The sequence below is a fragment of the Furipterus horrens genome, unplaced genomic scaffold (genome assembly GCF_987537825.1).
Source record: "Furipterus horrens unplaced genomic scaffold, mFurHor1.1.pri manual_scaffold_9, whole genome shotgun sequence".
Taxonomy (NCBI): domain Eukaryota; kingdom Metazoa; phylum Chordata; class Mammalia; order Chiroptera; family Furipteridae; genus Furipterus; species Furipterus horrens.
In genome coordinates, this window is record NW_028327179.1 from 91,158,715 (window position 1) to 91,173,152 (window position 14,438).

General features: G+C 43.3%; 1 protein-coding gene across 1 annotated transcript; it reads left to right on the plus strand.

The window, feature by feature from the left end:
* The first annotated feature begins 2,908 nt into the window (after positions 1-2,908).
* On the plus strand, positions 2,909-14,190 carry STMP1 (short transmembrane mitochondrial protein 1). The gene is made up of 3 exons (XM_090287554.1): positions 2,909-3,041; positions 12,877-12,930; positions 13,847-14,190. The coding sequence occupies exons 1-3, from the start codon at positions 3,027-3,029 to the stop codon at positions 13,919-13,921; spliced, it is 144 nt and encodes a 47-aa protein (XP_090143680.1). The 5' UTR covers positions 2,909-3,026; the 3' UTR covers positions 13,922-14,190.
* Positions 14,191-14,438: the final 248 nt, after the last annotated feature.

Below are 14,438 nucleotides of genomic sequence, written 5' to 3' on the forward strand. Positions count from 1 at the left end.
GTTTAGGCCTTTGTCCCGTTTTTTAAAATCAGGTTGTTTGTTTTACTAGTGGGTGTTAAGAGTTCTTTGTGCATTTTTTTTTAATATGCTTTATTGATTATGCTGTTACAGTTGTCCCAATTTCTTTTCCCTTTGTTCCCTTCCACCCAGTGACATCCCTCCCTCCAGTTGCCCCCCCTCCTTAGTCCATGCCCATTGGTTGTGCATATAGTTCTTCTCAACCTCTTCCTGTCTACTCCACTCCCTCCTACTATGCTTCTTAATTCCAGTACCATCTCCCTCCCTTTGCCCCCTTCCCCCTCCTTGCAGCCTCCCCCCATAATGTTCCCCATAGCTATAGTTCTTTTCCCACTCTCATTGCCTACTTAGTTTGCCTTTGTTTCGGTTCTCTAGCTTCTGTTGTTGGTTGTTGTGATACAGTTTTCATAGTTTTGATCCTCTTTATATCTTGGGTGACGTTTAGGTCTTTGTCCCATTTTTAAAAATCAGGTTGTTTGTTTTACTGGTGGGTGTTAAAGAGTTCTTTGTGCATTTTTAAAAAACATGTATTTATTTATTTATTTTTAGAGAGAGGGGAAGAGAGAAAGAGAGGGAGAGAAACATCAATGCGGATTTGGCCCGCAACCCAGGCATGTGCCCTGACTGGGAATCCAACCAGCGACTCTTTGGTTTGCAGGCTGGTGCTCAATCCACTGATCCACACCAGCCAGGGCAAGAATTACAATTTTTAAAAGGCAAGTATTATAGAAGACCAGTGGGTAAGAGAACTGAGACTTATACACCTTGATTGAAGTTCCAGTGTCCAGGGGTTTAGATCAGCTAGGAAAGGAGTGTTGCTGGAAGGGAACTGATAGCTGAGAATATGGAACAGATGAGAGACTGGAGATCTGGCTAAGGTCAAAGTTGATAGGATAGGAGGTACAATTTGAGAATTAGTACTTCGCAGGTGGAATAGGTCCAGGAATTGAAAAAGGTGCGTTAGAAACATGGTAGCAGATTGCCCACATGGCATGAGGGTGAAGATCACTACTAGAAGGATTCTGGAAAATACAAGTGTATATGACCTTTGAAGTCACCCATGATTATGATAGCTTGGGGCTGAAAGGAAGGCTGTTAGATGCCAAAGCCTTCAGGGAATGAGGGGGCTGCCTAGGAAGTCAGTAGATTAAGGCATCATGAGAGAGTAAAGGGAGAACGTGACTCTTAAAGGAGGTGTTTTGGTTTTTTGTGTTTTTTATTTTTTATTTTAGAGAGAGGGGAAGGGAGGGAGAAAGGGTGAGAAACATCAATTGGCTGCCTGCTGTATTGTATGCACCCTGACTGGGGACTGAACCTGCAACCCAGGCATGTGCCCTGACCAGAATCGAACTAGTCTTGGTTTGCAGGGCGACGCCTAGCCAACTGAGCCACATCAGCCAGAGCAAGGAGGTGTTTTTATATGGGGACATTGAAGTAAAAATCTCAAAATAGCAAAAGAGTTCTGCCTTTCTTGTCCACAGCTTGTGGTGGTTTGAGAAAGACGAACCTTTGAAATGCCTTAGCAAAAAAAAGTCAGGCTTTAGCCCTGACCGGGTAGCTCACTTGGTTAAAACATCCTCCTGATGCCTTAAGGTTGTGGGTTCCGTCCCCGGTCAGAGCATATACAAGAATCAATCAATGAATGCATGAGTAAAAAAAAAAAATTTTTTTTTGAGAAAAGTCAGGCTTCATTTAAGGCTTTATCTGTAAGAAGGGAATACAGTTTTATGCAAAGAACTTCAATAAATATTTATTGTGCCAGCCACTTGCTGGGCGCTGGGGATGGAGTCATGAACTGAAGAGACGAGGTCTTTACCCTCATGTAGCTCACAGCCTGGTGTCTTGCAACTCGAAACATGGTCCACAGACCACTGGCAGCTGCATAACTTGCAAGCTTAGTAGAAGTGCATAATGTCAGGCCCCAACTCAGATCTCCTGAATTGGAACTTGTAGTTTAATGCGATCCCCAGGTGATTTCTGTCTGCACATTCAAGTTTGAGAAGCACTGGTCAGGACTTGGCCGAGTCAGGTTTCTACCCTCGACATGCTGGAAAGTGGAGTGTGTTACAGCCATCTGCCGGCATCTCCTCCCTGTGGCAGCCACTGTAGTTCCACGAGACCCCACCCCTCCTTGTTATAATTGACCTGGGAGAATCTGACAACAGCTTGACCAATCCGTGTTCTTTTCCCACGTATGTGAAAATGTTTAGGAAAGAGTAATCCAGTCTTCTGTCGGTTGGATCATTTAAATGAGTAAGCTCAAATAGGCGTTACAATGGGCCATATTCTAGAAAGCTGGATAAAAATGCAAGGCAAAGAGAACCATGAAGCAGATGCATGGACAAAGGCAGAAATGGAGAGAAAAATGCTTACGTTCCCGGAAGCTTTTCTGTGCCCCATCATTGCCCACTTTATCTTTATAATACAGACCCATCGGGTTAAAGCGCCTATGATTTGGGGGTTATCATCTGGAACCAGAGTTCTACTTTTTACAGCAGATAAGGGTGAATTCAGAAGGCTGAATGCAAAGAGAAAAAGGTGCCTTGCTTTGTACGTGTGTGTGTGTTGACGGAGGCTGTGCAGGGGTGTGACAGCCAGGAGTCGAGGTGGCCCACAGCGGAAAGGGCAGCTCTGTGTGGACAGAGGACGGCCAGACCTCTTCCAGAGCTCACTGTCCGCACCGGACACATGACAGGCAATTTTTGATCCCTCACGTGATCTCCTTTGATCCCTGCAACAATCCAACAAGGAGTCATCGGCCTCTTTTACCGAGAGGAAAGCAGACTTCAGGGAGCCTTCTCATCGGCCGGCCAATTCGAGACAGAATTCCAGACACGCCGCCAGATGGGGCCGAAGCGCCGCTAGCGGCTTCCGGGCGATCTGAGGTGAGGAGGGCGGGGCCCGAGGTGACCCGGAAGCCGACGGCGGGTTCCGCCCCTGGCACCGGGGGAGGCAGGACAGGAACGGCCCACCGAGCTGCTACCACCCTTCGCTCCTTCGCTGACATCATGCTCCAATTCCTGGTGAGTGGAGCAGTCGAGAAGCGGGGCCGGGGGCTTGGGTCAGGGCCCTCGGGGGCTCCGGGCCCGGCCGAGTCGGCCTGTGTCCGGGAGCCTGGGCGTGGGTCCCGCGGACCCCCAGCTCCCGTGTCTGCTCGTCGCCTCTCGGGCTGGGCTGCGAGGTTTTGTTTGCCTCGCTCAGACCCCCTGCCAGTGTTTTTCTGCAGCCATTCGAGTCCCTGAAAGTTTGATGTGTCAGAGCACGCACTTTGAGAGCTGTTGTATTTACCCTGCGTGCCTGTGTCATCCTCATGATAAAGCTTTTGGGTCCTTCAGTCTTCGTGCCCGTCCCTTCTGTTCTCGCCCCGACGCGGACACGGAGCCCGTCCGGACTCGGGCCCCTGCTGGTTGGCGTTTCTGAGGATGCAGGAGGGCCAGGAATAAACTAAATTACAACAGTAAGCCGCCTCACGAGGCGCGGAAACACAGAGCTGTTCCAGCTTCCAGGCTTTGAGGACGGCCGGCTGCTGGCCGAGTCAGACCCTGGTCTGCAAGTGGTTCTTCCAAAATGCTCATTTGAGGGGGAAATGATTGTTGCCGTGATTAAACAGTATTTCTCGGGGCTCTTTATTTCAGCTAAAAACGGGTTTTCTGGCAAAGCTCTATTTCAGATTTCTTGGTGAAGGTTTCAGGAGGCCTTGCCAATCAGATTTCCAAGAAAGAGTCTTTCTTCCAAATTCTTGTGCTTTCAAAACTTGATCCTTTCAATGTCTAGTAAGAGGCAGGTATTGTAATATATTTCAGGTGGTTAATGGAAATCTGATGCTCTGGGGATGAGATGCTTTCTCAAGTGTTAGGTTAGGATAAAATGCCGCTTCTGTCCTTTTTTTTTTTTTTTTTTAAGTATATTTTATTGATTGTTACAATAGTTCCAATTTTTTCCCCTTTGCTCCCCTCCGCCCAGCAATCCGCCCCCAAGTCCATGCCCATGGGTCGTACATACAAGCTCTCCCGCTTCACCCTTTCATATATTCTTCCTTTTTAAAAAATAATTATTTTAACAATAAAAAATAACAGTCCCTCCCTCTCAGACTTAAGACCCTTTATAATCTTATGAAGGACAATGGGCGAAGGTCTCCGCTTCTGTCCTTTTTGAGATGGTAATTGATTTTTAATTCTGTAGGCCAATAGGGGAGGTATCCTTGAACATAAATCACCCAATTAAGAGGGCTGCTGCTCTTCTCTGGAAGTTTCTCCAGTGTCCTAACTCGGTATTAATTTAGGAGTAACAGAAGTAATTACTGTCACTGAGTTGTAGGAAACAGTTTAAAAACAGTATGTTTGCCCCAAAGTGTACAGGTGAGTGTCAGACTCCAGCTGCAGCTCATTGACAAAGTGGGAGGACGTCGATTCAATTATACTTAACTTTATACGTGCTTCTGCAGAGTGAGTTTCTGTGGTTTTGGAGTGCCCTGCTGCCGTGTGTCAATATGGATGCGGCTGATTGGAGAACTCAGAATCCCCCGCACTTGGGGACAGTTGCTGAAGCCGTTCGTTGCGTTCCTAGCCCAGCAGTAACTGGGGCCCTCTGTTCTCCCACCTCCTCGCTGCACCTGTTGTTGAAAAGAAGTGGCTAGAATTACTTTTCACCTGGATTCTGCCGCTGTCCAGTGACCCACCAACTCTGGGGACTTGGGCAAGTCTGCCTGCTTCTAGCCATTTCAGTTGTGAAACAGTGGGGTTGCAGTGGAAGCTCACTGAGGTCTCCGGAGTCTAGCTTTTACCCTGTGACCGGCCACCATGCATGGCCCATTGTGTATGAGGTCAGACTCCTGGGTTTCAACCCTGGCTCCATCACTTTTCAGCCGCGGGAACTTGGGAGGCTGACTTAAATTCTCTGCGCTTCAGTTTCCACATCTGAAAAGGAAATCTATCTCATGGTTTTGTTGTGAGGATTAAAATGAGTCCATACATTCAATTTCTTAAAACGGCGCCACGTAACACGGACTCATCGACAAGGTGTCAGTAATTGTGATTTCGCTGCTTCTCAGAAACGGGGGTTAGTTCATCCTCAGAAGTGGAGGTGAAGGGGAAGGTTTTGGCAGCGACAGAAGAGTCACAAGTTAAACACGGGCACTGGCATCACACACTTTGGGACGCTCCAAGATGTTTCCTACAGTTGTCCTTTCTGGGACACTATTTAAAACGCACTGCACGGGATTGGAATGCTTATAAATTATTCATTCCTCCTTGGATTAGAATATTGGCCCATCATCCCAGGCTGGAGAACGTGTTCCTGTGGTCCTGCCGCTTCTTTCCTCTCCTTGTTGCTCCAGGAGCCTCCTTAGTTGCAGTGTATTGGGTTGCCTGAAAAGTCCACTTAGTTTTTCCCATAAAATAAAAGACACATTTTTCATTTTCACCAGTAACGTTAATGATTTGCATATTTTGAGTATGTTGGCTATCTCCCACTATTGGCTTCTAGTGAGTAGAGGCCAGGATGCTGCTAAATATCTTCCAGTGCATGAGACAGCCGCACAGCAAAGAACTATTTGACCAAAAGTTCATTTAGTTTTTTTTCTATACGATGGCTATAATGGCACTTAGTTGTCTTTAACTTCATTCAGAACAGTTTTGTTAGAGTGTATTGTGACAGCTGTCATTATCAGCGTGCATTTTAAAAAAACTTACCAAAATTGGTGAATTTTTGTACAGCCATTTTAATATTGAAGATGAAAGAATATACACATTTTTGGCATATGATGCTTTATTATTTCCGGAAATGTAAAAACACTGCTGAAATGCAATAAAAGATTTGTGCAGTGTATGGAGAAGGTGCTGTGACTGATGGAACATGTTAAAAGTGGTTTGTGAAGTTTCTTGGTACTATTGATGTTTTGGCCAAATAATTCTTTGTTGTGGGTCTCTCTCATGCATTGGAAGATGTTTAGCAGCACCTCTGGCCTCTTCCCACTAGAAGCCACTAGTGGGAGACAGCCGACATAGTCAAAATATCCAAGTCAGTAAAGTTATTGATGAAAATGAAAAATGTGTCTTATTTTATGGAGAAAACTCAACGGACTTTTTGGCCAACCCAATAACTTGGCTACAGTTGTAAGGAAACTAAAACTAGAAGCTTTGGAAGGGAAGCCTGGTAGGGTGGATGCCTCTGGGGGCTTTGTGTACACCGCCGGGGTACTGTTCTGGGTCACGTGTTGCTTTCTTTACCTTCCGAAGTGGTAGCACTTGGTGCTCCTAACAACCTCCTCTTCAGTCCCTTCTTCTTTGCCCTTTGGATCCTGCATCTCAGTACTTTCCAACATTCTTTCACATTATAACGCACATGGATTTATTTTTATGGAAGAATCTGCAAGAGTCAAGGTGACTGGCTCTGGTACTGGCCCCTCCAAGGGCTGAATGGACCTGTGTCTTGGGCTGTGTAACCTTGGGCCAGTTACTTAATTTATCCGTGCCTAGTTTCCCCAGTATAAACTCGGCAGTAATTGGACCTGCTATGTAAGGTTGTGAAGAGCTTGAATTAATTTATGTAAGAGAATTAGAATGCACCTAAGTAAGCATTGAGTAAATGTAGCTGTTGTTTTAAGCCATCAAGTCTTCATTACTCATATCATGGAAAGTTCTGCCTTTACGTTCCTTCCTACTGCCAAGTTCGTAGAGCAGGTCTTTTTGACGCCACCTTTGGCCCAGCTGCATTAGCCTACCTGGTGTGGAAGTGTAGGTTTGGAGCTGGAAGAGTTATTTTACGTTCTCCAGTCCAGCTAACATGCTGATGCTTCCGACTCCACTACGAAGAGGGCATCCAGTTTACAGTTGGTCACCTCCAGTGACAGCAGGTTCACTACTCCCACAGGTAACTGTTTTCATCGTAGGTCAGCATCTCCTTACTTAGTTCTACTCCTTGATGGTAAAGAGCAATTCTAATCTACATGACAGCCCTTTACATGTTTGGTGCCTCTCACTGTCCCTCACCCACCCCATCCATCAGTCTTGTCTTTAGGCTAAACATCTCTTGTTTCCTTCCTCCCGTTCTTTCTGATTCAGGTTCATGCTGGTTACCCTCCTCTGAATAGTCTAGTTCTGAATTCTTAAAACGTGCCACTTCGGATATGGTCTGATCAGTCACAGAGCAGAGCAAGGCTGTTGCCCCTCGTTCTGCGTGTGCTGCCTTTGGTGCCCTTGGTTCTGTCCTCTCTTGCAGCTGCTGGAGTGATTGTCCAGAATGAATGGCCTGGTCACATGCCCAGGAACCGTCCCTGTATCCTTGCACATCAGATCGTAACCATCTGGCCCTGTTTTCCTTTCCTACTGCCGGACAATGTCCATCCTCTTTTAGACTGGCTAGGCCAAACTTAACCAGTGCGTACCAGCCTATGGACCTTCTTGTCTTCATACCTTCCCACGTGATTTTTTTACCTTTACCTTCCTTTTTGCCTTCCCAGATACTCCTGATGGCCCAGCTCCCATCTTTTTTCACAAGCCTCTCTGATGACTTTAAATTCCTGAAATCTGTACACTGTTCCAATCCATTTCTCTATTTATTTAGGTCGTACATGTCTTTCATCATTTTTTAAATCTTCTAAGTACTAGTCTTACCCCTAGTTTGTTTTATTTATGTCTATGTATTTTTGAGTTTTGTTGTGAGAGGCATACTTTTCAAAATAACATTTCCGAGTTGTTGCTGATGCATGGAAATGATGAAAGTTTGTTGTATTGATTTTGTATTGAGCCGTGTTCCCTCTCCGTAGCTATCTTGTCTGTAGGTTCACTTGGAAGTGAATCAGGAAAGGCAGTACTGTGAAGGCAGTCGTATCTCCAGTGAAGGCTAAAATGACAGTTTTGTGTTTTTTCCGTTTTTATCCCCTCCCACTCCTCAAGCTAGCACTTCCAGTAGAAGTAACGAGAGCAGATAGCCTACTTTTGTTGTTCCCTGTAGTGGAAATGCTTCTCAGCTTCAGTGATGTTTGTGTTTCTGGTATTTTCTAACAGGTTAAGGGAATTCTCTTCCATTTCTAATAGTTTTTGACTGCTGGCTCTACCGTGCTCTTTCCCCACCTGGTGATCATATGACTTTCTCCTTGAATATGTTAATACGACTTCCATTAGCTTTTAACACAAAGCACTTAAACTGTGTGGCCCACTCAGACCATCAAGTGGTGACCTGCTGTGTTTCGTTCACTGCACCTTCACATATTTCAGTCTTGTCTTGCTGGAATAGATCATACACGCCATGGGAAGAAGCCACATACCTTGTGATTTCATTTATTTAATTAGGTATTCCTTTTTTGGCTGATGATTACTCTCAGATATTCATAAGATACTTGATTGAATATTTGAATCAGCTTCTTTGAGAACAGGCAAACAGGTTCTACCTGATGCGCCTCTTTCTAGAGCATTACTGGCTAACTTTTTAATGAATGTCCCTATTTAATTCACGAGCTCACTAAAGAATTAACAGCTTTTATGTTCTGTCTTCATTCTCTAAGGAAAAGTATTAAATAGAATACTTAGCTTACATCTTATTTCCCTCCCCTCTAGCTTACATCTTAAAAATGTGCTTTCCTGTGGTGGTAGCAGAAGGGATATACAGTAGGCCCTGTCCTCAGCGGCTTTCTGTTTTAATTTACGGAACTCGGGTTTCATCACTTGAAGTAGTTCTTAAACAGATCCGCTGATGTTCTCCGCACTGATGTCTTAGGTGGCTAAAGACTAAGGCACAAAAAGGGTGGTTTTCTTCCTGCCTCCTTGGAATGGAGAGGTCTTCAGACAGCTCTGCCTGAGACTAAAACTGAGAAATAAAATGATCAATTTATCTTTATTGTTTGATAATGTGTACTTTTGGTTTTCTTGTCAGTGTGTAGCTTTTCCCACCTGAGACCATAAAATATTTTTAGGTATTCTTTTAAATGCTAGTTGTAGCTACATTGGCTAAATAAAACGAGATATTTTTAGGTTTCCTAAGCTGTTGTCCAGAAATATAAGATGGTTCAGAGTCTGTCATAACTTGGTTTGGGTGTGTACTTTTTGAAAATGCAATTTGATGAGTCACTTTCAGATCTGTGAGGCACTGTTCACTCTGGGTCATTGCCAGGAGCCATCGCAAATCAAAAACCGTAGCTTTATTTGCTGATTTAGACACAGAACAACATTTTGACGGGGGGGACGGTTTGAGCAGCAAATGATCGGAAGGCAGATTGCTTTGGAGTTGGCGCTCTCTTTGACTTCGTGCTTTTCTCGGTGTTAACAGCGTTGTGACTTAACTCGCTGCCAGTAGGGACTGGCAGCCTTTCCTTGGAGCTCCCGTGCACAGAGCCGGCCCTGTGTCTGCGTTGCTCCTCGTTTTTCCACTCTGACACTCCAGTCTTTGAAAACGTGTATTCCACCTAGAAACCTTGAAGTTGTCCTTGATTTCCTCGGTTTTATCCCACGTAGCTGACATTTTACCAAATCTAACTGATTTTTTAATAGTTTTGAGATGTAATGTACATCTTATAACTCACCCATTCAAAGTGTAGAATAAGTGTTTTTTGGGGGGGTATATTTTATTGATTATGTTGTTACAATAGTTCCAATTCTTTTTTCTCCTTTGCTTCCCTCTGCCTAGTACCTCCCTTCCCTGCAGCAATCCCACCCCCCTTAGTTCATGTCCATGGGTTGTGCATACAAGTTCTTCGGCTTCGCCCTTTCCTATATTCTTTGAATCAATGATTTTTAAGAGTCTATAGAGTTGTGCAACCATTATCACTGTCTTAATTTTATATCGAGCATTTCATCGCCTCTGAAAGAAACCACATGCCCATTAGCATGCGTTTCTCACTCCTCTCTCCACCTCCGCCCTGGACAATTGCTCATTTATTTTGTGTGCCTGCAGATTGGACTGCTCTGGGCATTTCCTTTAAGTGGAATCATGTGGTATGTGGTCTTTTCTGACTGCCTTTCCATTAGCATAATTTTTTCAAGGTTCATATATATCGTAGTATGAATCAGTACTTCAATCTGTTTTATGGCTGATGAATATTACATTGTATGGATATACCACCTCCTGTTAATCCATCCATCAGTAGATAGACATTTAGGTTGTTTCCACCTTTTGGCTGTTATGAATAGACTTCCTGTGAACATTCGTGTACAAGTTTTTGTGTGCATGCATGTTTCAGTTCTCTTGCGTGTATGCTCTAAAGTGGAATCACAGGATCACATGGTAACTCCCTGAATTGCTGGGCGGTTTTCCACAGCGGCTGCGCCATCTTACATTCCCACCAGCGACGTAGGAAGCCTCCAGTTTCTACACTTGCTCATCTTTTCCGTTAAAGTCACCCTGGTGCATGTGTTGTGGCCTCTCGCTGTGGCTTTGATTCGCATTTCCTTCATGACTAATAATTTGAGCATCTTTTCATGTGCTTGTTGGCCATTGATTTATATATCTTCTTAGGAGAAATGTCTATTCAAATCCTTTCATTTTTAAATTAGGTAATTTTTCTTTTTATCATTCAGGCATTAGAATTTCTTATATATTCTGTATAAAAGTCTCTTATCAGATATATGATTTACAGATATATTATACTATTTTGTGGGTTGTGTTTTTACTTGATGCTATTCTTTGAAATACAAACATACCTAATTTTGATGAAGTTCAATTTATCAATTTTTTTGTCACATGTGTCTTTGGTGGCATATCTAAGAAACTGTTGCCTACCCCACGGTCATGAAGATTTACCTAAATGTTTTATCCTGAAAGATTTATAATTTTAACTCTTGTATTTTGGTCTTTTAGTTAAGTTTTGTTTATGATGTGAAGTAGGGTCCAGCTTCATTCTTTTGTCTGTGGATACCCTGTTGTCTCAGCCCCATTTTTGGAAATCATTAAATGTCTCGCCCTGGCCGGTGTGGCTGAGTTGGTTGGGGGTTGTCCCGCAGAACGAAATGAGAAGTCATCCTTCAGTTCCCAGCCATGGCACATGCCTGGGTTGGAGCAGGTGTGGAAGGCAACTCATTGATGTTTCTCACATTGATGTTTCTCTCCCTTTTCTTTCTCTCTTTCTCTCTCTCTCTAAAAGAAAAAAGAAAGAAACAAACAACCATTGAATGTCTTAACACACTTGTGGGAAATTGCTTGACCGTAAATGTAAAGGCTTATTCCTGGGCCCTCCATTCTGTTTCTTTGATCTTCGTTTATTTTAAGAAAAAAACCTCAATATATTCATATTTGCTTGCCACCTTCTCTGCGGGGAAAACTTGGCAGGGAGTGCAGCTCATGTGATGTGGAGGGGACCATGGGGATTGCATCTAGCCATTCGGGTGGAAGTTTTAGGCATTCTTGGCCTGTGGAGAGGGTTCAGACTCATTCAAGACCTTCTATCATCTGGCTGCAGGCTAACTTCTCAGACTAATGAGTTATCATTTTTCAGATTAAAATTTTACTTTTTTAGATTTTTTATTTTTTTTTTCTGTCTAAACTTGCCTGTGGAGCATCCCATGAACATGTGAATGCTTTTTGGACTTCATGCATTTTTTTCCCAACATTTCTCTTAGTGTGCAACATTTATCTTCTTATGTTGCGTATTTACTTTTACAGAGTGCCATTGGTAGACCTGGAAGTATTCTGAAACTGGGATTGGATATGACTTGTCTAGAGGCCCATAGTTTTTGTTTTATTTTGTGTTTTTAAGTAACTGCTATATTTTTATGCATCCTGATGTCTGATAAAGTTGCCAAAGTGAAGCCACATTAGATATACCGTATTTATTTTGAGATATCAAGGTAATAATCAGGAATCCTAGAATGTTGGAGCTGGAAGGAACATTATTAGTTTAATGTTTTTTATAAATGAGGAACTTTAAATCAGCAAAGCTCTGAAGATGTTAAGTTTCTTGCCTACAGGTACAGTTAGATAATGGTAGAACCCAAACTGTAGTTTATTTATTTATTTTTAATTTTCAGCCCTGGCTGGTGTGGCTCAGTGGATTGAGTGCTGGCCTGCAAACCAAAGGTTAACCAGTTCGATTCCCAGTTAGGGCACATGCCTGGGTTGCGGGCCAAGTCCCTAGTTGGGGGCATGTGAGAGGCAACCACACACTGATGTTTCTCTCCCTCTCTTTCTCCCTCCCTTCCCTTCTCTCTAAAAGTAAATAAAATTAAATTTATTTCAACCTCATGTACTTTTTGTTTGGTGTCAGAGCTAACATTCTCAGTTGGTTTTTCTCTTCCCTTTTAAGCAAATTTAATACTTCTGTTCTGGAAAAATCTGTCTACCTAGTTTCAACTCATAGGAGTGAAAAAAATCTTTAAAAAAATTCATTTGAGAGAGAGAGAGTGAGAGGAAGATGGGTAGAGAGGGAGAGAGAAAGAGAAACATATCTTTGTTTTTATTTACGTATTCATTGGTTGATCTTTGTATATGCCCTGACCGGGGATCGAACCCACAACTTTGGTGTATCAGGACGCACTCAAACCAACTTAGCTATCCAGCCAGGGCCAATCTTCTGCTTCTTAGTGCCCACCCCTTTGATAAAAATACTATTTCACAGTATATGTCTGATTAATCAAATGATTAGAAAGTAGTCTATGATTATAGACTATAGCCTCTTTTATATTGATTAATTTACTAACAAACCAATTTAAATTATGCTTTTGGTGTTTAAAGCTTAGTAAGCTTAAAGTTTATTTTACAGAAGCATGATGTGAATTTCACACTGTGCACTGTTCACTCCTAGACTGGACCCTGGGGTCTTCAAACTATGCTTAGCTCCTTAGGAGAATATTGTCTATATAGTTTGGTTTGGCATCAGGTGGCACTGAGCTCAGTATCCCATGTATAACTCTTCCTGTTCTATTCTTTCAGCTTGGATTTACTTTTGGCAACCTGGTTGGAATGTATCTGGCTCAGAATTATGACGTAAGTGACCATATTTACTTCATCCATGATCCCATGTAATTGACTTGTAGTGACTTGTCTTTGTTGAAATAAGGTTTGCTCTCCAGCATAGATGGGGTCCATAGATCTGAGGGAAAAGGCCTAAAGATTGTATATTTTCTGAAGTCACAGAAGCATCTGTCCGCATTAGCACAGGAGGGCAAAATCCCATCATTTAAGCGGCCTCATGGTGATGCTGAGCGTGTTTGTTAGCCCAGAGTCATATTAGGTTCACTTCTTACAGTTCTGTGGCCTGTTATGTGACAGGTGAGAATTTAAAGATGAGTTGGATAGTCTCTCCCGGCCCCATTCCCAGGAGTAGAGACGTCTGGGTTCTTTGGAGGTGGATCTCCCTAGGGCAGCACATTCCAGGGGGCCGAGGGCACTCTGTTGGCCTCACTTTATAGATGGTGGATGAGAAAGTTGAAAACCAGGTGGCAGACTGCCCATGATCGGAGATTCTGGAAAGATAATGCTTGTTTTAAAGAGAAAAGGAAGGGAAACATGATGTTAACTTTTGATTTGTAGTGGAGCTTGTAGTGTGACAAAGGGAATTCACTCTGCCAACCTTCACGTGAGTCATGTGATCGTCTCGGCCAGGGCTTTATCCATTTGTACACATTTATTGTTTTTCTGCACAACTTTAACTTGGCACTGGATTGGGGGGCCGAGTGGGTATGTGAAAGTCAAAAGCAGGGTCTGGCTTTCAGGGAGGGAGCGTCTTCTCTCTTAACTTGTAACGTCCAAGATCCTTCCGCCACAGTTAGGAGGCTACAGCCACCAGGTCTCTTTCATAGAAAGATAAAAACTCGTGCGATAACCATTTGTATTTGGAGGAAGAGAAGTGAATGAATATTAATTAGATGCAAAATTATAATAATCTCTTTTCTCTTTCAAGATACCAAATCTGGCTAAAAAACTTGAAGAAATTAAAAAGGACTTGGATGTCAAGAAGAAACCCCCTAGTTCGTGAGGTGCGCTGCAGCCCTGCCCCCAGGAAATCCTGCCTCTGCTCTCCTCCAGGGCCGCCTCCTGTTCCGTCCGAACTAAAAGCTCGCGTCTTCCTCTCCAGTCTCAGCCTCGGCTCCACCCTGCGCTGTCTTCGAGCGCACATGGGGCCACAAGTTAAGAACTATCCTGCCTTTTCCAACATCCTCACCTCTTCCTTTCCTCCTTCCAGTCACTCGGGAGGTCCTGAGACTGGAATTATGGTGCTAGATTAGTAAACATGACCTTTAATTAGTGGTCTCTCCCTTATTCTTTGGGATTTCTACTGCCTTCGAAAAATCGACAAGTTTTGTATAGCTAATCAGACATAAATAATGCCGATTTCACAGTTTAGCAATTATATTGGGTGTTTAAACATTTGGTACTAAATTATGTTGTTTAAGGTCATTAAAATTAAAATCTAGAAGCCAGTTTCTGGTGAATTATCCATTTATTTTCTACTGTTCTCAGTATTACTGACATATATAGCTCCATAGCTGCTA